We start from the raw sequence: 25,251 nt of genomic DNA, 5'->3' as shown, positions 1-25,251 counted from the left end.
CTTTTTTTTAATTGGTGTCTTATTTCCTAACCTGGTCTACATAATAATAATAATAATAATAATAATAATAATAATAATAATAATAATAATAATAATAATAATAATAATAATAATAATAATAATAATAATAATAATAATAATAATAATAATATATAAAGTTGGAAGGGACCTTTGAGGTCATCTAGTCCAACCCCCTGCTCAGGCAGGAAACCCTATACCATTTCAGGCAAATGGCTGTCCAGTCTCTTCTTAAAAACCTCCAGTGTTGGAGCATTCACCACCTCTGGAGGCAGGTTGTTCCACTGGTTAATTGTTCTAACTGTCAGGAAGTTTCTCCTTAGTTCTAGGTTGCTTCTCTCCTTGACTAGTTTCCATCCGTTGCTTCTTGTCCTGCTTTCAGGTGCTTTGGAGAATAGCTTGACTCCCTCTTCTTTGTGGCAGCCCCTAAGATATTGGAACACTGCTATCATGTCACCCCTCACCCTTCTCTTCATTAAACTACACATACTCAATTCCAGCAACCGTTCCCTATATGTTTTAGCCTCCAGCCCCCTAATCATCTTGGTTGCTCTTCTCTGTACCCTTTCTAGAGTCTCGACATCTTTTTTACATCGTGGTGACCAAAACTGGATGCAGTATTCCAGGTGTGGCCTTACCAAAGCATTGTAAAGTGATATTAGTACTTCACTTGATCTTGATTCTATCCCTCTGTTAATGCAGCCTAGCACTGTGTTGGCTTTTTTGGCAGCTGCAGCACACTGCTGGCTCATATTGAAGTGATTGTCTACTAAGACTCCGAGATCCCTCTCACAGTTACTACTATTGAGCAAGGTACCACCTATACTATACCTGTGCATTTGATTTTTCCTGCCTAAATGTAGAACCTTACTTTTTTCACCATTGAATTTCATTTTGTTAGATAGTGCCCAGTGTTCGAGTCTGTCCAGATCCTTCTGTATCTTAAGCCTATCTTCTGGAGTATTGGCTATTCCTGCCAGCTTGGTGTCGTCTGCAAATTTGATGAGTTCCCCATCTATCCCCTCATCCAAATCATTAATGAAGATATTGAAGAGCACTGGGCCCAGAACAGAGCCCTGGGGCACCCCACTACACACTTCCTTCCATGTAGATGCGGTTCCATTGAGGACCACACGCTGAGTACAGCCTGTCAGCCAGCTACGAATCCATCTGGTGGTAATGCTATCTAACCCACATTTTTCTATCTTATCAAGTAGTAGGTTGTGATCTACTTTATCAAATGCCTTACTGAAGTCCAAGTAAATTATATCTACAGCGTTCCTCTGGTCCACTAATTTTGTCACTTGGTCAAAGAATGTAATAAGATTTGTCTGGCATGATCTGTTTTTGACAAACCCATGTTGACTTTTAGTGATGACTTTGTTTGCATCAAGGTGTTCGCTGATTTGTTGTTTGATCATCTTTTCCAGAATCTTCCCAGGTATTGAGGTCAGGCTGATAGGTCTGTAGTTTCCTGGATCTATTTTTTTCCCTTATTTGAAGATGGGAACTACATCAGCTCTCTTCCAGTCCTCTGGTAGTTCCCCAGTGCTCCAGGATCTTTGAAAAATATAGTTCAGTGGTTCTGAGATCACGTCTGCCAGTTCCTTGAGAACCTTGGGGTGTACCGTATATACTTGAGTATAAGCCGACTCGAGTATAAGCCGAGACCCCCAATTTCACCCCCCAAAACTGGAAAAAGTTATTGACTCGAGTATAAGCCGATCCGCCGTTCTGCAAGCCTCCGCCGGCGGCGGAGGCTGGATCCGCGCTCTGCAAGCCTCTGCCGCCAGCAGAGGCTCGATCCGCCATTTTGCAAGCCTGAATTCACAGGAATACCCTGTGTGGCCGCGGCTCTCGGGGAAGCCCTGGCTGTCCGCTTCCTCGCTCCACGCTGCCATTCGGGGCCCGTGCATTCCCCGGGCAAATCGCGGCGCCCAGCAGGCGAGGAAACACGCCCGCTCCAGTCGCCCCCCCTTCCCTCAGGAGACGCGAAGCAAGTGACCGCCCGGAGCTTACCGAGGACTTGCGCGCGGCCGAGGCTTCGGTGCTTCCAGGATCGCGCGCACCTCTCCCAAGCCGCCGCCGTCCGGAGACCTGCCGAAGTTTGGGGAGGTTTGGGGAGGTGCGCGCGATCCCGGAAGCACCAAAGCCTCGGCCGCGCACAAGTCCTCGGTAAGTTTTTTTGTTGACTGGAGTATAAGCCGAAGTGGAATTTTTCAGCCCAAAAAGTGGGCTGAAAAATTCGGCTTATACTCACGTATATACGGTAATCCATCTGGTCCTGGTGATTTGAACTCATCTAGGCTTGACAGGTGCTCACTTACCATTTTCTTGCCTATCTTAACTTGCGTTTCTATTCTGTTTTTTATGGCACTGGTTTGGGTAGGTTGGACTGTTTTTTCCCTTTGTGTAAAGACAGATGCAAAAAACGAATTAAATAGTTCTGCTTTCTCCCTATTGCTTGTCACCTTCTTGCCACTTTCCCCCACTAATGGACCAATCATTTCCTTAACTTTTTTCTTGTTTTTTATATGCTGAAAGAAGCTTTTTTTGTTATTTTTGACTTTGGTCGCAAGCCTTAGTTCATTTTGAGCCTTAGCTTTCCTCACTTCATCTAACACAAGTATTGTGGTGAAAAACTGGCTAGTTAACGGTAAAACTAAACCTTCTTTGCTAAAAAAGAAAAAGAAAAAAAGTAATATGCACACGTCCTCCCAACCAGATCCATTCCAGTGGACAGACTGCAATGCCCACAGCAGCCAACTCATTGACTGAAATTATGGATACTGTAAACTCCATGTCTGGTGGGCAGGGCAAGCTTAGATGAGGTTTGTGAATAACTGGCAAGTATCTAGGAAGCTGCGTGGAACAAAGAAGAGAGGAAATAAAGAGGAAAAACCATTCCACAAGTTTTATGGGAGAACATATACCATTCTTAAATTTTACTAAGGGTAAATTTACAAACATTTCTGCTTGAGAAATTAAGAATCAAACCCCAGGAATTCTCAAAATCACAGCAAGCTGGATAAAGATTCTTTAATAACATGGAAGCAGACGCAGACAGTATATGCAGCCTGTTATATCAGTTTCACAGCAAGCTCCTTAAATAAAAAACCAGATCTTGTGCTGGTTGTCTGCACCAAATTTGGGATGCTAGAAAATGTTTACATTTTTCCAGGAAAACTGTACATCTGAGAAAGTGACATTCCAAAAGTTTTGAGTAAATACATGCAAAACTGAAATGGACTACATGTGAACTATTCTAGCCATCCATTCATTGCATTGGGTTAGATGCCTAAAAGTGCATTCTGCTCTTCTGACAAATACAGCAAGATATTTAATTTCTGTCTATACTTTCTCCTTAGCATGTAAGAAAACTATGTCACTTACCAAGGACAAGTTTAGAAATCCTAGAAACAAATAGGTTCTGAAACAAAATATTAGCATGGTTAAACATCCTAGCTAATCACTAGCTATGATCTCCATCCTGCATTTTCTGTTCTATTCCATTTCGCCATTCCTTCCTTAAATTTTCTACTTATCTCTTAATTGTAAGGCTTCTATTAGGTGTATCTATGCACAACTTAGTTGGATAATCATCTGTTTCTGGAGACAGCCTGGCCACATAGTTGATCAGCTCTGATTGGATTTTAACATCTTCTGTGGATCTACTCTTAAAATAGTCTGGAGACTGCAGCTGGTACAGAATGCTAAAGTAAGGATAGTATTTGGGCATATATTACTTCTTTTCTGAGAGGAGTGCATTAGATGCCAGTAAAATGCAGGGCTCCATTACAGATGCTGATACTTTATGAGGCTCAAGGTTGACTCAGCCTTCAATCCTTCTGAGGTCAGTAAAATGAGGACCCAGATTGTGGAGCAATTTGCTATCTAAATCGCTAGAGGGCTGTAAAACACAACAAAATGGTATGCAAGTCTAAGTGCTATTGCTATTTTAATGATTTTTTGTGATTTTATTAAAAGCCACTCAAAGGATGCTCTAGTTATATATTGAAATAAATGAATTGCCTTCTGAATATACTCAATTCTCATTAGATAGCAGAGGAAGTTTATTCCCCTTTGTATTTCTTATTTGAAGCACTGCCTTCTTCTATATCCTTACTATATAGCTTCTTCTGGCCATATAATAGTCAAATTAAAAGGTATATATTATAACATATTTCTAGTGTTCTATTCTAGTTTTTTTTAAAAAAAAACAAACCTCACATGGCCTGATCTGAATAAATGCCTAATATCATTAATCTGATCTTCTCAGCTAAGCTACTCTACAGAAGAATGCCAATATCCTTCTACCGGTGACTGTGAGGGATAGGATAGAAACTGTAGGATTCAGGACTAATGGTACAAAACTAGATCCCTTCCTCCTAAAATGGAAGATTGGGGTTCTAAAATACAGGTGGTTGTTGATTTACAACAGGGGTCTTCAAACTCGGCCCTTTTATGACTCATGGACTTCAACTCCCAGAATTCCTCAGCCAGGCATGCTGGCTGAGGAATTCTGGGAGTTGAAGTCCATGAGTCATAAAAGGGCCGAGTTTGAAGACCCCTGATTTACAATCATAACTGAGCCCAAAATTTCTGTTGTTAAGCGAGATATTTGTTAAGTAAATTTTGCTCCATTTTACGACCTTTTTTGCCAGTTAAGTGAATCACCATAGTTGCTAAGTTACTAACAAGATTGTTAAATGAAAATGGCTTTCCCATTGACTTTGCTTGCCAGGTCAGAAAAGCTGATCACATGACCCTGGGAAACTACAAATCTCATAATATAAACCAATTGCCAAGCACCTGAATTTTGATCATGTGACCATGGGGATGCTGCAATGGTGGTTAAGTGTGAAAAATGGTCATACGTCACTTTTCTGTGTCACAACTTCAAACAGTCACTCAACGAACTGTTGTAAGTCAAGGACTACCTGTAATTTAATAACGATAGTGGTAATTTTAGGGATTTGGTTTCAATGGTAAAACTGATACAATCATATATCCATTGCACGTCTTACCTAGGAATACCCACTCCATCCCCAAAGGTTAAGAAGAGGATAAGAAAGACACAGGACATGCAGTGTGCTGATTTTAGGCATGTTTTAATTATACGCTTCCCACCCGAAGTAGCCCAGTTGTGTATACACTTAATATTTAAACATACTTTCTTCTTGGTACAAACAAGTTTGGTTTAGCCCACTTCATTCTGGTTTAACTTTATAGGTTACCAGCTCCTCTGCCAGCTTGTTATAATGTATTTTCTTCTGATTCTACCGGGAACAGTGACAAAAGAAGATTCAAGACTAGATCAAGAATCTTGCAAAAATTAGGGAATTTTATTTCTACAAATATGCTATTCCAAGATGTATGAAAGTCTGTATTCTAACATTTCAGTTAAGTTTCTAAGACAAAAATTTAAGTGTGATGAACAAGCATAATATCATAAATAATTTTAATACACTTTTATATAAGATCCAGCAGAATTTTTGGGGGTGAGGAGGGAAGGACTTTTTATTGGTGCTGCGGATCTGAGTACTTTTTTAAAAAAATTGCATAAAACTTTTAAAGAGTATACCTTTAGGAGGCAGAAAGTACTACTCTTACATAAAACTGATATATGGAGGCTGCCTAGGTAATCATTCAAGAACTCCAAAACCCATGATAAATCTATGGTATGGCATAGATTTATATATAATATTCAATGGCAATTCTACTCTAAAGATTGAAATGTGAAGTTACTTAGTGATCTCTTCAAGGAAATTTGGTAGCAGGAAGACTGCTCAGGTGCCTTACTATTCTCAAAATATTCACCCATAAATAGTTTGGATACTTTGGAGAAGACAATGGCAGTGTAACCTCAAATACTTTTGCAAAGCAAATCGGTCTTAAAAAATTAGTCTTTTTTTAAACTTCCAAATATATTTGACCATTTCTATTAGAAGGATCAAAATTTAACCTAAAATAGTTTTTAAGAACTCTGACAACCACATAAACCATGAATAGAACAGCTGGTAAATATGTCTGGTTGGATATTATTTACTTATATGAAAATTTTAAATGCATGGCCAATGTTTTACAAGAAGCGGAATACTTCTTAGGAGAAATACTCAATTTTGGGTGAACCTTCTTCTTGATACATATTATAGCACACAATTCGTGTTTCTTCAAAATTTTATTTCAATTTAAATTAAGGGGCCAGCCAGATCTTCTAATAAGAAATGCATTCATTTGAAGAAATGAGATGCTTTCATGGAAGCAAATTTACAATTGTACACATTTAGAAAAAAAAACCAAAGCTCACATTAAATAACTTTTAGTAATATCTTTAAGCCTTCACACAGATAAGAAACCATTTCCAGTACAATAGTTTTTAATATGAATAGCACATCAAATGGTCTTAAATACAACTTTTTTGAAAGCCAACACTCCAAGGATTAATGTTTTTTTAAAGTATAGCCTTTTGTCCCATGCCAAATAAAGAGAAGCAAAATCAATATCCAGATCCATCTTTTAACTTTCATATATCTATTTTGATAGATGTGTGTGTACACACACACACACACACACACACACATAGATATATATACACACAGAGAGATATACAACTTTTAGCATGTCTATATTTTTTTTTCTAAAAGTGGAAGCCTTATGCATAATGGAGAATAACTTGCCACCTAATATTTCCTTGCCTTAGCTATACTAAACCAAAATATAAAAAAAGACAAAGTACTCTACTTATCTATAATATTACCACCTCCACGGTTGTTTTTGCCTGTCTATATAAATGATTCAATAGAGGATAATGATCTTTTTCAGTAGATATTACAGACCATTTTGCAAATGGCTTATGACTGCTGAAAGAAATGTATATCCAACATTATCAGAATCCTATTTGCTGGATTTTATTCCAACTTCCATCATGAAGGCTTTAAAAATTAGCTAAAATGTCAATCAGCAAATTATTTGTAAAATAATTTAATCATATAGATGCTAGAAAGCAATAAATAATTGTATAGCATTTTCAGTCAGATTCAATCATGCGGAATTTGAACTTTCATACTAATTCAAAAAATTGGCTGGTTGTCATCTCAGTTCTACTATTATAGTGAATAGATAAGATTTTGATAACATACTTTAGATATATCTAGCATTTTGTTATGATCACAGTAACAAAAAGTGATGCAAAATCAGTCTTTAAAAAAATAAATACTGATAGTTTGCAGCATTAAGGAACAGGATATTGACACTAGGACACTTACGAAAATTATGGTTGTTGATGGGAAAACATAAGTTAAATACAACACAACTATTTTACTAACGATATGAAAAGAGATTCTCTTTATACCCACATGAAAAACAAATCTGAATTAATTTAGCATAATCTTTATAATTTACAATTGGCCAAACACAGCACTAATATAAATGGAGAAGGCCAACATGGAGAAATACAGGTTTAGTGGGTTCCAGAGCTATATTTTAGTCTACTTTAACTGATGGCACTGCATTATACTTGCAAATACAGGAAAAAAATGGATTCTTTTTAATGCTGCAGTATTTAAGAAATGTGAAATCAGTATTTTCATGTGATCCAAGGTAACATTTTACATGAGCTTTCATTTTGCAAAATTCAGTATCAGTATCGGGTAAAAGTTACAGACTAATACATTAACATTCCTCTGCTGTACAAATTAAATCATTTTTAAAGAAATGAGCAGCGTAGGAGTTATATACAGAATAAAACAAGCATTGTTGAAATGAAACACAAAGTGTCACTGCTAAGCTCTATTGTCTGAAACACAATTTGAAGTAAAATTAACAAAAATTCTTATGTATTTCCAAGTCTACATCTCAATTCTCAGAAAATCACTGTCAAAAACAAACTATAAAGCAATGAAAGGCATATATACATTTTCCTCATGAACTCTGAGATGTCATTCTTAGACGGTGCTATGTTTCAGTATCAATTTTATTTGCAAGACAACTGTTCATCCCAGAAAGCACATCTTAGATACATTTCCCCTTTGATTACAATTAAAGCACTGCACATTTTTTTAAAAAAATCAAGGCATATAATCTTATACTATGGTGCCAAATATGCACAGATCACATTGTGCTCGCATCTCATACAAGGTTAAGTGCAAACATATGGATTGAATCAGATTTGCTAGCATGCACCCTGTCATAAATTAGTCTAATACCTTCTCTCCTATCTCAAACTGTCTTATATGTTTGTTTCATGAACCAATAATCTTTCCCATCCCACCCCCACCCTGGACTTCTAAAAACAAGCAGTGTGCTTGAATTCAGACACAAATATCAAGAAAGTCCACATTGTGCAAGAAAGCAGCAGCTAGGTTTGTCAACTTGGACTAAAAAATAAAGAGAAGAAAAAAACAAATAAACTGTTCACTGAACAGCAGATTAGCAGTAATGTTCCTCATGAAGTGATAAGAGTGCCTGATGCTGAATATCTAACAGCAAATGCTGAATTTGGATTTAATATTTTAGGGTTTTATAGAAGATTAGGCTTCTTGTTGTGCTGGTCTTTTCAAATCCCTGATCTGTTTAACTAAATAGGTCTTCTCATCGTTAAATTGTTCATCCTCGGTCCTGTCGTTCTGAAACTTGCTGAGAAACTCAATAAGTTTGGTCTGGTTCTTTAAGAGAATATCTAATATAGGTTGCGTCTTGTTAGGATTGGCTACAAACACCTGCAATACAATTTTCAGAAAAATTAAAATCAGAATGCACTGGCAAATATCAACAGAAGATTTTCTCTATACAATGCATGACATTTACAATGACTGAAGTACAATGTACCATATGCAATCCATGCATAAAAATTTGTCAGAATCACAATTTCACAATGTAGGCAGTGTTTCCATTTTTTTCTTTTAATGACCCTGTAATCTCTTGCATTAGGGTGGAGTTGAGGTAACTCAAGGGAGCTGAGTGTTTACTAGCCGAACGTCCTTTCTGATTCTATAGGGAAGGGCTTTTCAACCAGTGGTACAGGTACCACCTGTGGTACATTGGCACATGGCAGGTGGTACACGACCATCCTAGAAAAGTGGTAGCAGGGGAGGGGAATGAGCTGAACCGGTAGCAGCACTGCACAAGCCTGAGCAAGAGATGGCTGGAGATGCAGGGCTGTCAGGGCTCAGCAAAAGCGCCAGGATCAGCGCTTCTTTGGGGCTGTCAGGGCTCAGTGGAAGCGCCAGGATCAGCGCCAGGCTCCAGCTGGGCGCTGCCTAGCACCTCTGAGCCCAGAAGAAGCACCGATCAGCTGGAATGTTGCAGCATCTCCAGTGTCTTGCAATTTACATTCAGATGCTTGGCAACTGATTCATATTTACGATGGTCACAGTGTCCCAGAATCATGTAAAGTGACCAAAACCTGCTGCAACCACCCAGCAGAGGGGGGTAATAAAAACCAAACACCCCCACCCCACCCCCACTGCCAATCCTCAACAGAAATGCTCACAACAATGAAAACCATGGGCAGGAGAAAGAGCACTGCTGGGTAGAGCAGGTGTCTTGTTCGGCTGTGGCTTGGAGGGCACTTTTTTCAGTACCATTATAACTTTGAACAGTCACTAAGCAAACTGCTGTAAGTCAAGGACTACCTGAACTTCATCAATTTTTTTCCTTTTTTTTGGTCATCAAGTTTTTTAAACCTTGCTAGGCGACTGGTGGTACTCGGATGTTGCCATATCCTAAAAGTGGTACAATGGGTGAAAAGGTTGAAAAGCCCTGCTATAGGGAGTTTGCAGCAGATATTTTCTCTTTGTGCCCAGAGAGAAACATCTGCCACTACTTAGGATTAAATTAATAGCCTCCTTATTGTGAGGCAAGAGCTCCACCTCTAGGCCACCATGCTTCTCTTTAGGCAGTGTTTCCAATGCTGTTTCCAGATTGGGAAGTAGGTCAAATATCCATAAAAAGCCTAGCAAAATACAAAGAAAACCCATTTAAAAGTTCTATAAATAGGCGGAACTTAATTAAGAAACTAAAATCAGCATTCAGATATTTATTTTCGCAAGCAATAAATTTATTCATACCATAGTTTAGATCTCTGATGCTGAATTTAAAAAATAAGAATAATTACATGGATTTACATACTATGATTCTGAAACTTATACAAAAAATTGCTGGCTCCATCCTTTTCCCATTTATTCAAACCTTACTAGGCAACTTTATTACACTGTAATTGTAAATCAGCATTACCTTAAAGACATGGAAAGCCTCAAACTGAATGTTGCGACTTTTGTCCCTTAAAAGATTCATCATTAGCTTGAGATTTTCAGGTTTACTGATGTATTTTGTCATAATTGTGAAGTTGTGTCTATCCAGTAGCAATTCACCAAGTAGCTACAGCAATAAACAAACAGGATTGTTTTTTCATAAGAACTATAAAGCACACAAGTAGCAATAGTTAACAGAGCCAATGGTTGCATTTCCTTTTGCACAATTGTTATTTTCAAAAGATAAATAGTGATATTAGGCTAATTTACTATTATGCCCTATTCTCTGCCATGTCATTCTCTGCCATGTCAAACTATTAAAATTATCTGGATTCATTCCAAAAATCATAAAAATGGATGTCGTCGTTGCCTTATGGACCAATAATTGTCAAATGGAAGCACAAAGAACAAATATGGATGCCTTCTTCCAGACTAGACCACAGATGCAAGGAAGGTGAAGGAAAATGGCAAAATGATCTTTTTACTACTGCTGCTTCCAATTAAAAAAATGAGTAGTTTTATAGTAAAAAGGAGAAATTTATATTACAAGCTTAAGCTTTAGTTATTATTGACTGGCAACGCATACTTATAGAATTGGTATTAACAAGTTACATAAATAACATACAAATTTCCTAAGATTCAGAATCCTCCTGACACATTTTAATTTAATATACAAAAACAGAATAACTAAGTCTTCTTATACCATTGCACAGTGATTCTTTTTTTTACCTTAAGTGACTGTCGTTTTGTTACATAATTTTCTGAGTGGAGTAATTTTTCATATTCACTGAAGAACTGGATGGGAGAAAAAATAATTATAGCCTTTCCAATCAACAGAATGATCCCAAGTTATTTGACTCATTTAATTAGAAATAATAAAAACAACAACAGAACTGGATGTGAGTCATAGAAACCAAATTTCAATGCATTTAGAGACTGTTCTAATTTTTTTTAGCATTATTCTTGTACTACATACATAAAACAACTAAATAAGTATTCTGCAGCTTACTGAATGGAGTTTTCAGTTAATTCTTTAGGCAAACATGTACTTGAGATTATAAACAGTCAACTCTATATTTTTATCATTAGCTATGGCCAGTAGATGGAGCAAGGCTGTCATATGTACTTCTCTGATTAGCATCACTATCAGGAATGGCAACACAGTGAGAGTGTGTTGTTTGCTTCTTACAAAAATAATTTTATTCATAGATTTTTTTAAGACAACTGCAAGAAATTCCTGTCCAAAAAAACCGCTCACATCCCAGGTACAACTTGCATTGATTCAATGAATCAGAAAATGCTGAAAATAAAAATATTTAGCTGGGCAAGAAATGTTTTATTGTTTTTTACTCTCATAATGTGATGATTATTCTGATAGTTGAAAGAAATTATAACAAAGAAATAAAAATACATACCCTATCATAATGCTGTTCCAAAAATTCTGCACTCAGCAATTTGTGCCTTGTAAGTAAATCCTTGAAATAAGAAAATACATTGTTATTTAAAAGATAACCCCTCTCCTTTTCTATAATTTCAGGATGTCTGAAACAATTTTTAACAATACAGCTGTTCCTCACGATCACAGCTGAGCCTAACATTTCTGTTGCTAAGTGAGATATTAGTTAAGTGAGTTTTGCTCCATTTAACAATTTGTTAAGTGAATCTGGCTTCCCCATTGACTTTACTTGTCAGAAGATTGCAAAAGGTGATCACAAGACCCAAGGACACTGTAACTGTCATAAATATGAAAGTTGGCAAGCATCTCAGTTTTGATCATGTGACCATAGGGACGCTGCAAGTTTGTGAAAAATGGTCCTAAGTCATTTTTTCCAGTGTTGTTGTAACTTTGAATGGTTACTAAACGAATTGTTGAAAGTCGAGGACTACCTGTATTCTTTTCCATTTATGTGCCACATAACTCAGTTAAGCTTACGTCTAATTTCAAGAAAACTAGTGCAATCATAATTTTTGTGCAATTTTTATTTCAGCAGGGATGGAGAACCTGCAGCCCCACCCCAATATTATTCAGTTTGTAATTCCTATTAACCCTCACCATTATATGTTTCTAGAATTCAACAGTTGAAAAGCTATACATTGTTGTTTATCTCTTTTTTAAAAGATTGATGTACAGTTTAATATTGGTATTATTTCGGTAATTTTAATAATGTTATTTTGTGGGTCTCTAATTGACTGATATATTTTCCAAAATGAATTTGAGCAGTCATGATATAAATTTTTAAGTATTGTCGAATATAAAAAATACAACCTTGAAAGTGGCAAATGCATCTGAAGCAATGTCAAATGTTGACATTTCCACATATCTGAAGAAGTCGTAAAACTGTTCTGACCACAAGATTATTTTCGCTAGTGGTTCATGTCTGATGCATTCTCTTAACATGATTCCACAATTCAGAGCAATTTCTGGAGATTCATACCTGTTTAGGTAAGAAATATAATATCAACAAAAAAGGCATACAGTCAGAGCAGATTATAAATGTTCTAAATTGCCTACTAAAAATTTAAGTTCGTATTTATTGGTACAACACTTCTACTGCATGAATGTCTCTATGTTCAGTTAGGCTTTGAAGGAGAAAAAAACATTCTGGGCAAAAAATGTTCCATGTATCCCCCTTTTCTATATAGGTATGTGTCCTTCCCCCCCTTCTCTCTCTTTCACCTTTTGCTGACTTAATGCTACCAAGCTATCTCGCCTTTTTCTTTTTTCCAACTGCTAGGGGCTTCAGGGAATTTAAAGAAGAACCAAGAGGCGCCGCCAATGGCATCCAAAGACTTGGTATTTTTACATTCATATCAGAAGTCCCTATAAAGTAGAGTGAGATTACAAAATGCTTTCATGAATGGAATTCCAGGAATATTACCATCATACGCCGAATAATATCCAGAGTTTCATTAAACAAGTGTTGGTTTTACTGGCAAAGTCCTAAGTAATTTACAGTTTAACTATATGACCTTAAAATTTGGTGGAATTTTAGTGTATTATTTATTTGCTGAGTTTGAACGAATAAGCAATATTTTGCAAGTTTTGAATGCACTGTGTTTGTTGTTCATGTGTTCAATAAGAAGCAAACAATGGTCAAAAGAAATAAGTACTTTTCTGTTTACAAACTTCTATTTTGTTATTTCTCGCGTTACTTAACTGTTTTTTAAATGACAGGAAGAGATTTCATTTCCCCCAGACGTGGGGAAAAACAATTATAAATATTCTTCTGTGCTAAACAGCAACAATACTTCACTATTCATTAATTTGTTGAAAGGTTTCACGTTTGTTTGTGATTGTGAACACAAATGAAGCATGATGCTTCAATATAATAATGCACGATACAAGCAGAGGAAATAGCAATCTGGAGGGGGACCATACACAAAGAGTTGTTCTTTATTTCAGAAAACTGAACCAATAATTCATCATTGCTACAAGGCTATCAATTGTATATCAAGAGACACAGAGCGCATTGTGCAGGAAGACTTCAGTCTATTTCATGAGCAAATATTCAATGTTTAAGGGCCAATTTCCATAGCAAGGTGACAAACTATGCAAACAATTACAAAATTAAAACCCATAAACAAAATAATGAGAACAATTGCACACTTAAAGGCTACTTATGAAGACACATTAAAAGAACAGGAAGCTTATCTTTAAAATAAGACACTTATTAGTATTCTTCTGCAGGGATATTTGACTCAAGCCTTTCAGAGAAATCTTAAATCTACCTTCCATAAAATAATAATAATAAAGTTGGAAGGGACCTTGGAGGTTATCTATTCCAAGGCCCTGCTCGGGCAGAAAACCCTATAGCATTTCAGAAAAATGGCTGTCCAATCTCTTCTTAAAGACTTCCAGTGTTGGACCATTCACCACTTCTGGAGGCAGGTTGTTCGACTGATTAATTGTTCTAACTGTCAGGAAGTTTCTCCTTAGTTCTAGGTTGCTTCTCTCCTTGATTAGTTTCCATCCGTTGTGTCTTGTCTTGCCTTCAGTTGCTTTGGAAAATAGCTTGACTCCCTCTTCTTTGTGGCAATCCCTGAGATATTGGAACACTGCTATCATGTCCCCCCTCGTCCTTCATTAAAATACGGTATGGAAGATTTATTTCTAAAACATTGTCTGTATTAAAAAATAATAATGCTAGGCTACAGTTAATGTGGTAAGAATTTCGTAGAAGTACAAGTTTTAATTCTGTCTTGCAGGAAACGGGAAGTTACGTTGAAAACACATCGCTGGTATATTTGCATTTCTCATTAATTTTAATGTAGTATAATATCCCATCCTTTCATTATGGTTTATTGAAACAAGCCTCATTTCCACTAATTAAACTTAATAGTAGTTTGCCCAGAGTTAAGATGACATAATAAATTGTGGTTAAGGACCAACAGATGCAAAAGTTTCAAACTTCTCATTGTTATGCTAACACAGGGATCTCCAACTCCTGATCTGTGGACCAATACCGGGCCATGGATGCCAGCAGCCGGTCTGCACAAACAAGCAAAGCCTCATCCATGGGATGCAGGCAGCACACAAAACCACACCCCCTCCGGTCCGTGCAAAAACCTCTCTCCATGGAATTGGTCCCTGATGCCCAAAAGATTGGGGACCTCTGTGCTAACAAGGCTATTGGGAGAGCCCATGCATGAAACTTGGCAGAAATGGGCTTCTTGGGGGCAGGGGGTGGGATAGGAGGTCCTTTAACAAGTAATTGAAGTTCAGAATTTTCCTGCCACTGCAGATAATTACAGGAATACCAGCAGTTCTTTAGGTCTACAAACTAGTTGACACTTTATAATTACAATTATAAAGTAATTGCATATAAAGTTTATACAGATAATTACTAAGGTGATACTACAGCCCTACCCAAATAGAAAATAATTAAATGTAAACTAGTTTTACATGAGAAAAACAACAATCATTTTATATTTACAATATAATACATACCCTTTTAACAGCATGAACAATATATTTTGCTGAGTGCAGATGTATTCAACTGTGGGTGTTCTAGTACCAATTTGTCTTCTCAGAATATTGTTAAATATTTGAGCCACGTCCTTTTTGCCCTATCAAAAATACAAACTAAGATGTTATGTTGGTTATGTTTTACAAACTGATTTGATTCAGTCGAAGGACTTGTGTTTTATCACTATTTTTATAAAATATATATTTTATAAATATAAATATATATTTTTATTCTCTATTGAATAGCAGTTACAAAGATATATCAACTTTTAATTGCCTAATTTTACCAAAACTAATTTCCCTGAGCAGGATTTTATTTTCTCCTACAAAAAAAGTTTTTAGCTACTGCTTTCAACTGCACCTATGACTGTATGATATTTACATCCTAAAGTTACAGATTCTCTTTGCCACCAAGAACTCAACTTCTCCAGCCATCATAGTTTATACCTTGTTCATCTTGACTAGCTATGAATTTATTATTAGCATGTCAAAATAGAATGTTTCTAATCCCTTTGAAAGAATCAGCTAATCACAAATGTTTGTATGTACCACAACTCTCTAGTCCAGTGATGGCGAACCTTTTAGAGACCGAGTGCCCAAACTGCAACCCAAAACCCACTTATGTATCATCCGGTCCCAGGTGGGCGTGGCCCATTGGGTGGGCGTGGCTGCGGTGGTAACGGCAGACTGGGTGGGACTAAAAAGTTCAATCAATCAATTCCAACTTTGCAAGATCTTTTTTTTCCCCATGAGAAGATGAAATTGATTGATTGAACCTTTTTTTTTTTTGCACACAGTGGCGGAGGCCTAAAGCGAAAAGACTTTATAAAATCCAGCTGAAGGCCTAGGACTGGGGTGATGGCACGCGTGCCCACAAAGAAGGCTCTGCGTGCCACCTGTGGCACGTGTGCCATAGGTTCGCCACCATGGCTCTAGTCTATACACATAGACAATACATAAGCTAATTATAATGAATCATTTTCTGTGATTCTCCTCCTTTTACACACATTATTTAGGTTTCTTAGTATTTCATTGTATTTATTCATAGGAGGAAAGAATGCAAATATTTTATTAATTTTTTTGGTTGTTGGTTATATAACTTGTTAGTTCTATTACTAAGGGGAAAGAGATGAGACTACAGGAATAAATGCTGCAAAATATACTTCTATAGGAAGACAGAAGGCACTAACTGACTACAGTCCAAATACAAATATTTGTAATTCCACTGCAAAGTGACCCAAAACAGCAGTAACGTTTGACTAATGTTTCTAGAAACTACTTCCCTCAAAGTGCATATCACAATAATAAAAAAATATTCAATAGCCCGGCCAACTCTGCCTCAAGTCCTATTATTATTTTTTCTAGATTTATCATCAATGCCAGCATTTGTCATAAAAACGTGATTATGAACAACAGTAACGCTTTGTTTGAACTATTTTCTATTTCTAAATGATATAACTTTGTCATGATGATAATCACACATATTATGCTGGCAGTGTTGAAAAAGAAAAGTTCCATGTTTTTGATGCAAACAGAAAAAATAATTGTCTTGTGTGAAAGATAGCTTATAATCATATTCTGTATGTGTCAAGAAGTTACTGAAGATCAAATGTATTGTTAAATTTTAGTATAAAATAGCAAACATCCTTTTGATAGAAAACACTATTTTAAAAAATATATATGCACATCTCTAAAAATATATTCCATTACTAGGTTATAGAGCCTTGGTGGAGCAGTGGGCTAATGCCTCCTTAAGTAACACCAGCTGCCTGCAATTAGTGCAGGTTCGCATCCCACCAGGCTCAAGGTTGACTCAGCCTTCCATCCTTCCGAGGTAGGTAAAATGAGGAGCCAGATTGTTGGGGGCAATTAAGCTGACTTTGTAATAATGCCGCTTGGAGTGTGTGTGAAAGCCCTAATAAGCAGGCATATACATAGAATGAAGGCTACTGTAAAGCCGCCCTGAGTCTTCGGAGAAGGGCGGGATATAAATGGAATTAAAATAAAATAAAATAAATAAATAAATAAATAAAAAATACAAATGCAATTCATTCTATAAAAATAGTAAGATAAAGGCCAGGCTTCAAAGATTAGTCAACAAGTTCTGCACTTCCCATTTAACGTGTGTTTTTGAACACGTGTTCCTCATAGAATCATAGGGCTGGAAAGGACCTTAAGAGCTAGTCCAACCCCTTGCCCAAGGCAGGAGTCCTTATACCATCCTGGAGAAATAATTGTCCAATATTTTTTTAAAAAAACTCCAGCGATAGAGCACCCACAACTCCAGGAGGCAAGCTGTTCCACTGATTAATTGTTCTCAGTGTCATGAAATTCCTCCTCATTTCTAGGTTGGACCTCTCTCACATGTTCCAGTTCTTACTGCTTCTGAAACACAGGGAGCCTTCAGACACAAGGCACTTGTGATACAGAGAGGGGAAGATGGTTTGCTTCTCAAAAAACTCTAATTGCCCTCAATGTTTTTCATCCTGCCCTAAAGGCAGAGTTCATAGTTTGTTATATAAAATTACAAATAACTAATAATGTAGGTAATCACAGAGAAACCACATTCCCACACTGGCAGCCTATCCAGCAGTTTTTATTTTCCCATTTATAGAATAAAAGGTAAAGGTAAAGGTTCCCCCGCACATGCGTGCTAGTCGTTTCCGACTCTAGGGGCCGGTGCTCATCTCCGTTTCAAAGCCGAAGAGCCAGCGCTTGTCCAAGGACATCTCCGTGGTCATGTGGCCGGCATGACTAGACGCCAAAGGCGCACGGAACGCTGTTACCTTCCCACCTTAGTGGTCCCTATTTTTCTACTTGCATTTTTACGTGCTTTCGAACTGCTAGGTTGGCAGAAGCTGGGACGAATAACAGGCGCTCACTCTGTTACGCGGCACTGGGGATTTGACCCGCCAAACTGCCGACCTTCTGATCGACAAGCTCAGCGTCCTAACCCACTGAGCCACCGCGTCCCTTATTTATAGAATAGCCATATGGAATTAATAGGCCTATTCAGGTTCTGGGAAAGAGATTCATTCAACTTATTACTGGAGTTTTTCTTCTTTTTTTGTATGAATCCTTCAACTTTCCATGGGCCTCAGTGGGTTCCCAACTATGCAAATTACTTGTCAGCTCTGGAATGTTCTAGGGCTGTCAGTTTTTGTTGACAAACAGTGTATGTTTCATAATCTTATACAACTATATGTACGAAGAAATCCTTTTATATCCAAAAAGACATCAATGTGGTTTCTTTCAGCTGTTACAGTCATGAATTAGTTTAGTTTTCAAAAAAAAAAACCTTCAAATAGCTGCAAGGAATAATCCATAAATCTAGCAGGAAACCAATTTCTCCCCACATTCCACGCATGGAGATTAGAAAAAAATAATCTATTCTGGTAATTATTTTTGATGAAATTCAAATTTGAAATTATCATTAGTACATATTTTCCTACCTCAAAATCAATGAGTTGTAGATCAGCTATTAGGGTGCTAAGAAGACCGCTGTTGTATAGTTCTTGAGCAAGCTGAGCTACAGCTTCTGTCTGAGGTTCCTTTTCATTGGTGCCATATAAGATTTCTTTCATGGCAACTAGGTTTTTTGAAACTTCTTCGGTAGCCTGCACAAGGAAAAAGGCTAGTTACTTTTAAAACTGAAAATCATTTGCTTACTAATTTTACTACTTTTTTCATTTGTTTTGAAATTTATCTTAACAAACCTTTACTGAAGATACAAAGAAAAAAGATGTGATCAAAATAAAAAAAGCAAATAAATTGACAAAAAAACATCAGAAAGGGAAATATAATATTTTATATACATATACATATATACATATACACATACACATATATAAAGATTCACTAACATTACAAAATATCATAAAATCAATGTGAAATAACATATTTAGTCATTAAATAGTATGATTAATAGATAAGACTGTATTTCCAAAAGCAACTGTTACATACCTCTTGAATTAAATCCTTACTACCTTTACAATTTTTCAAAAATAATTCATTTAGCAACCCCCAAAATTCAATATGACCATATCACTGCAAAAATAATCAGATTCCAAAGTTATGGGGTGTAATTTATCGTAACAGTAGCATCCTTATCACTGTAAAAACATCTCCCACATGTCTATGGACATTCTCAAACATCAGAACTGAAGAAGCTTCTTAGATGAGAAGTGAAATGTTTTCAAGGAAAAATAAAACAAGAAATTCCAGTTACTTTTTGGAAAAGCACCTCTGATCTCCCAGATATTAAGCTGAACAAATTCTGGAATTGAAGATATCTCATTTAGGCCACGCTCCTTTTCTGAAAACCCATAAAATACTTCCGAATCACACCTTTTTTATTATGAAGTTTCTTATTTAGGAACCTGTAAAAGATTCCCTTGACTACTAGAATACCCATTTTACATATCTTTACAACATGCTTGCTAAATATTTTTTTTGACTGTCATAGCCTGTAAAAAACCAGGTGACCAAGTTATTTATTTATTTATTTTTTATTACATTTATATCCCGCCCTTCTCCGAAGACTCACGGCGGCTTACAAGCTTAGCAGTAGCCTTCATTCTATGTATATGCCTGCTTGTTAGGGCTTTCACACCCACCCGCAAGCGGCATTATTACAAAGTCAGTATTTAAGTATTACACACTTAAATACATTTAGTTTTATCATACATGTCACAAAATGGTCACCTTGGAAAAGCTTGCATATTCCCAGCTGTTTTGCTGGGTATATCCTGTCACAAAGCTCAATTCTCCAGAAAAGAAAGAGAGAAATGTGAGCATTTAGAAATGAAGAAGGCAATTACTGAAAGCCAGCATGGGTTTGCTAAAAACAGAAGCTTTATTGGCTTCTTTAAATAAGTGACTAAATTAGTGAATCAGGGAAATGCTATGTATATAGTATCCTTGACTTCAGTAAGACATTTGACGTAGTAAACCACAGCCTACTTCTTGGCAATACAGAACAATGTAGACTAGGCAATCCTCAATGGAACTACATCTACATGGAAAGAAGCATGAAGTGGGCACCTCAAAGTTCTCTTTGGGCCCGGTGCTCTTCAATATCTGCATAAATGATGTAGATGAGGGAACAGAAAGGGAACTCATCAAATTTATAGGCTACGCCAAGCTGGGAGGAAGTGCTAATACTTTTAGAAGATAGGCTCAAGGTTCAGAAGGACCTTGACAGATTGATCATTGGTCCTATCCAACAAGATGCAGTTCAGTGGTGAGAAAATAACATCTTGCACTTAGGCAGGAAAAACCAAATACATAAGTATAGAATAGGTATTTGGCTCAACCGTAGTAATTGTGAGAGGGATCTAGGTGGATCATAGCTTATGTATGAGTCAGCAGGGTGCTGCTGTTGCCAAAAAAGCTGGTTCTAGGCTGCATCAACAGAGGAATAGCATCAAGATCATGGAAAATTATAGTACTGCTCTATACTACACTAGTGAGGCCACATTTGGAATACTGTGTCCAGTTCTCATCATCATGACACAAAACATAATGAGGTCCTAGAAAGAATGCAGAAGAGAGCAACCACGATGATAAGGATTCTGGAATCTAAATTATACAATCAATGGTTGTGAGAACTAGTTATGTTTAGGCTAATGAAGAGAAAGCTCAGGGAAGACACAAGAGTCTTCCATTACTTGAAGTGATGACAATTTATTCTCCATAGTACTTAGGGTAGGACAAGAAGCAATAGATGGAAGCTCATCAGAGGGAGAGGCAACCTGGAAATAAGAAAGCATTTCCTGACATTGAGAATGATTAATCACTGGAACAGCTTGCCTCCCGGAGTTGTGGGTGCTCCATCACTAAAGGTTTTCAAGAAAAGATTGACAAACATTTGTCAGAACACCTGCTTTGAATAGGGGATTAGACTAGAAGACCTTCAAAGGTGTCTTCCAGCCCTAAGATTCTATGAAAGGGAAAGGAAACCAGACTGGTAGGACCAATAGGCATTATTTTAGGGACATTAGGGTGGCTTAGTGATGAGATATTGGATGTCTGAAGGATATTAAAAAACCAGTTATCATAATCTCTTGGAAGGTTAAAAATGTCAGGCAGAAAGAGGAGACAGACTGTTAATTAAGTTCATACAGTTGACTATTTATAGCATTAAGAGTAATTATATACACCACAAGGACATTGCCCATTTAAAATAAATGCTGAGGTTAACCAAAAAGATAGAATTAGATCAACATATATTCAGAAGTAGACAAATAGTCACCCTAATATACCAGCCATTAAATGCAACTATTTAGGATTCTGCACCCAAAATCCCAAGAAAAGGCTCCTTCAAGGTGTATAATTTAAACCAAAAACAAAAAGACCTTGTCCTTTGCTTATTATGTTCAAGTCAGGATATTAGCTTGTCTCTTACTAAACCAGACTCAAACTACAGTTTATTCTTGGCTTCTTTCAATAAATGTTGAGGAAAACTGCATAAGAAATTGCACTGCATAAAAATTATACAAATGCATCAGTTGTATAGATTTGTAATTGAATTACCATGAGAAAGTCAGGGGAGTGCAATATGGTTATATGACTGCATTCTGAGTTATAAATTCAAAAGAGTAAAATGACCTCTGGTTATTTCCCCTGCTTCATATATGCAGGAAAATAAGCTTAATCATTTAAATTGTTTTGTTAGCCCAAGTTCTATGGGCAATCCATGCTTTATAAAGTATGATAAATTTAAATTTCAATGAAGTTTATTTATTAGATTTTATACTGCTTCAATCATGTGACTTTTGGCAGCGTACATATAAAACAAATATAATAAAATGCATATAAAATTAAAACAATTCAACAAAAATATTTAAATAACATATAATTATAGAATTTGAATTCTTAATTCTGAAAACAATTATTTCACTATAACTCTATCTTCACTAGCTACTGGAGAAAAACTAAAAATATATAAGTAATGTTAGCTATCTCCTGAAATAATTCTTTTAAAAAAATCCATTTGTCTTTATGTACTTAAGTGGTCATGCCAGAATACATATTTTTCTTGTAATAAAAAAATGAGTATATAGATTTTCTCTTGCTTCCCAAAATTGAAGCAGGATATGAAGGAAACCTCTGCACTCAGATGGAAGTGAAGTTCTTAAACTAAGAAACAGTTAATCAACCACTCCTCTTTCTGAAAAGTGAAAGAGAATACAGATAGTCTTTGACATGACCACAATCGGGACCAATTTTTGGTCATAAATTGTTGTGGTCATAAGTTGAGGCACCCACATGACTAGAAACAATTTACTGTTTTTACATGGTTATTAAGTAAATCATGCAATCATAAGTTTGAATCATATGGTCATTATGTAAATCCATTGTCCCAAAAGTCATGTGATTGCAGGGAGGGGCAGAAAAGTTAGGCAGTGCTTTATGGGCAGTAAAGCACTGTTTCTAGGCTGTTATAACTTCAAATGGTCATTAAATGACCATTCATAAACTACTATTGTTGTAGAAAAATATTTTAAGCAAGAACCACATGTGAAGGATTCAAGGTCTAACTCAAAAGTATTGCAATTTAAATACTGCATTATGACAACAAAATCTTCCTTCATCATTACTACTTCTAGGCATTTAGTCCAGGGAAATGTTTAGTGAACATAAAGTTACCATTTAAACTGAGAAGTAGATTAGGCAAATAATAATTCTGGTAGATTAATAAACTAATGATAGATTAATGAACAGTGGGGTATAAACTAAGAAAATCAGGCGACAGTGAAAATGCAGATGGGAAAGTAAAGAAAGTTTTTGTTGAAATAGTTTTTGTTTGTTAATCTGGGAACAGAGAAAAGTTTCAAAGAAAAAATATAAATGTTATTAAAATAATGCTGATAACAAATTAGTAAGAGTTGTAAAAGCTTCAGCAGAAGTACATTTCCCATGTAATGTCCTGCTACAAAGGTTATAATCATTATTTGCCAAAAACAAAACAACAGATACTGCTGCTGAGGATTAACAAAAGTGCTTGGGAAAATTTGTACCACTAAACAATCCCTCCAGGACAGTTCCATAAAAAGAAAATGTAAACTTTACCTTTTCTACCTTCTTGTCAGAAATATCTTGTTTTTCTAGAACTGCCATACTTTCTTTCAAATTCTTCACTATGTCTGCAGGAGACTTGTGTGATTTGCCAAAGGGAAATGGCATGCTTGCAAACGACAAGTGTCTTTTCTTCTAGAAGTCTTTTACCTAAAAATTAAGAAGGGAGAGAGTTAAGAGTAGTAAAGAAAGCATGTAACACCTGGATACAAAAAAGCTGAATTGAGCCTGAGATTTTCAGCTTCAAATTGCCGCAGAACACTGAAGTAAATGCATGGAGTGTATAAGTTTAATTCCACAGAAGTTAGGAACCTCTATAAAAATTAGAATTTAGCCTGTCCAAATTAATTAATTTTCAAATTAATATTTTACAGATACAAAACAGTTCTGACTTTTTTAACGTTTTGGGCAATAAACTTTCCAAAAACCACCTGCAGACCAAATGCTTTAAACTACAGATTAGAGCCATCTTAAATATGCAAAATATTATCCCTATAGAAGAGGGGTCCCCAACCAACCAACTGTGAACCGGCACCAGTCAGAGGCCCACCAGGAACCGGGCCGTGCCAGCAAGCGAAGCCCCATCCATGCACGCACAGGATACAGGCAGTAAGCAAAACCACGTCTCCATGGCCCACAGAAAAAAAAGCCCTCCATGGAACACAAAAGGTTGGGGGGGGAGCTGGTATAGAACAGTTCCACACAATTTTTGCAGTTTGTTTTTTCAATTTTATAAAATATACAGGTGGTAGCTCCTACTCAAAATTTATCTGTTTTAGAAACTAAGTAGGATCAGGCTTCATTAGTAACTGAGCAAGACAGTTCCAGAGAATTCCATGTCTGGAGGCATCCTGGGAGAAGGCAATGGAAAATCACTTCCACACTGTTGCTGAAAAGATATATTATCTGTAAGGATATCGGCACAGGAATCAAGTTCAACCTGAATTTATTTAATTAGTTTTTCAGCATCCAAGTAGGTGAAAGTGCTATTTAATAATTAATCCCTTGTTATTTTATGACTGGGAGCAAAAACAGTTTTTTTACAAAAAGCTGAAAGGCTATTTACAAAAAAAAAGCTTGGTGAAGGCTAAGGGAACATAGCTGCCCCATGAAATGTACTCAGGAAGCAAAATGTAATTGCCTAGTTAGTCCTTAAAAATCTGAACTAACATGGTTAAGGCTGGCTGGGAGCTTCTGGAGGTGGAATTCAAGCATTTCCACAGGAATTAGGTTTGGTTGGCTGCCTCTATTCCAGGGGTGTCAAACTCAATTTCACTGAGGGCCACATAAGCATTGTGGTGCCCTCAGGGGTGCTGGGTGGGCATGGTCCACTGGGTGGGCATGGCTCCAGTGGTCACAGCTGAGTGGGTGGGTGTGGCCACCCTGCCATTGTTCAATGGGGAGGACGCCTATGGGGGGGGCTGGACAGGGTTGGGGGACATCCAGGGGGACTCTGGCAGGTAAGGCGGTGGGCAGGAAGCTTCTCCTGTGGGGTGAGTTGAGGCAAAACAAGGGGCAGGCCAAGGGTGCCATTGGCACGGGGCAAGGCGAGGCATGGGCCAGGGCGGCTGCTGCCTGACACCATCGGCCCTCGCACACAGAGGCCAGCGAGTGCATGGGGGCTGATGGTGTCCGTCAGCAGCCAGAGCCTGCCAGCCCCTCGACCGGCGCACTCTGTGAATACCAGGCCAGCCCTCCAGCAGCAGGCGGAGTAGGGGAGGTGAGGAGGGCGGGAGGTGCGTGATGCAGACCGCCAGATGTGCCTTTCAATCAAAGAAAAAAGATTAAAGTGTATTTTTCCTAAACAATGGCTCCATTTGGCTTTCAAAATTACATATAGTTCTCGAGTTAAAACTATTTGTCCAGTAACCATTTGAAGTTACGGCAGGGCTGAACAAAAGGACTTTCCACCCATGCACAAAGTTAAAGGCCACT

At 37.1% G+C, this 25,251-nt stretch overlaps 1 protein-coding gene across 1 annotated transcript in view; it reads right to left on the bottom strand.

The window, feature by feature from the left end:
* Positions 1–6,334: 6,334 nt before the first annotated feature.
* CAB39 (calcium binding protein 39) overlaps positions 6,335–25,251 on the bottom strand; it is a 35,622-nt gene continuing 16,705 nt past the window's right edge. Inside the window, exons 2-9 of the mRNA XM_081329222.1 lie at positions 23,311–23,466; positions 18,690–18,854; positions 15,220–15,338; positions 12,538–12,706; positions 11,687–11,746; positions 11,001–11,066; positions 10,255–10,398; positions 6,335–8,738 (exon numbers count right to left, since the gene is read on the bottom strand). Of these exons, the coding sequence (XP_081185348.1) occupies positions 8,550–8,738; positions 10,255–10,398; positions 11,001–11,066; positions 11,687–11,746; positions 12,538–12,706; positions 15,220–15,338; positions 18,690–18,854; positions 23,311–23,424 (1,026 nt within the window). The 5' untranslated portion in view covers positions 23,425–23,466 and the 3' untranslated portion in view covers positions 6,335–8,549. The remainder of the gene's footprint in view (positions 8,739–10,254; positions 10,399–11,000; positions 11,067–11,686; positions 11,747–12,537; positions 12,707–15,219; positions 15,339–18,689; positions 18,855–23,310; positions 23,467–25,251) is intronic.

Source organism: Vipera berus, assembly GCF_964194415.1.
Source record: "Vipera berus genome assembly, chromosome: 5".
NCBI classification, from domain to species: Eukaryota; Metazoa; Chordata; class Lepidosauria; order Squamata; family Viperidae; genus Vipera; species Vipera berus.
The sequence above is the reverse complement of the archived record's forward strand: the minus strand, read 5'-3'. Positions and strand labels throughout refer to the sequence as shown.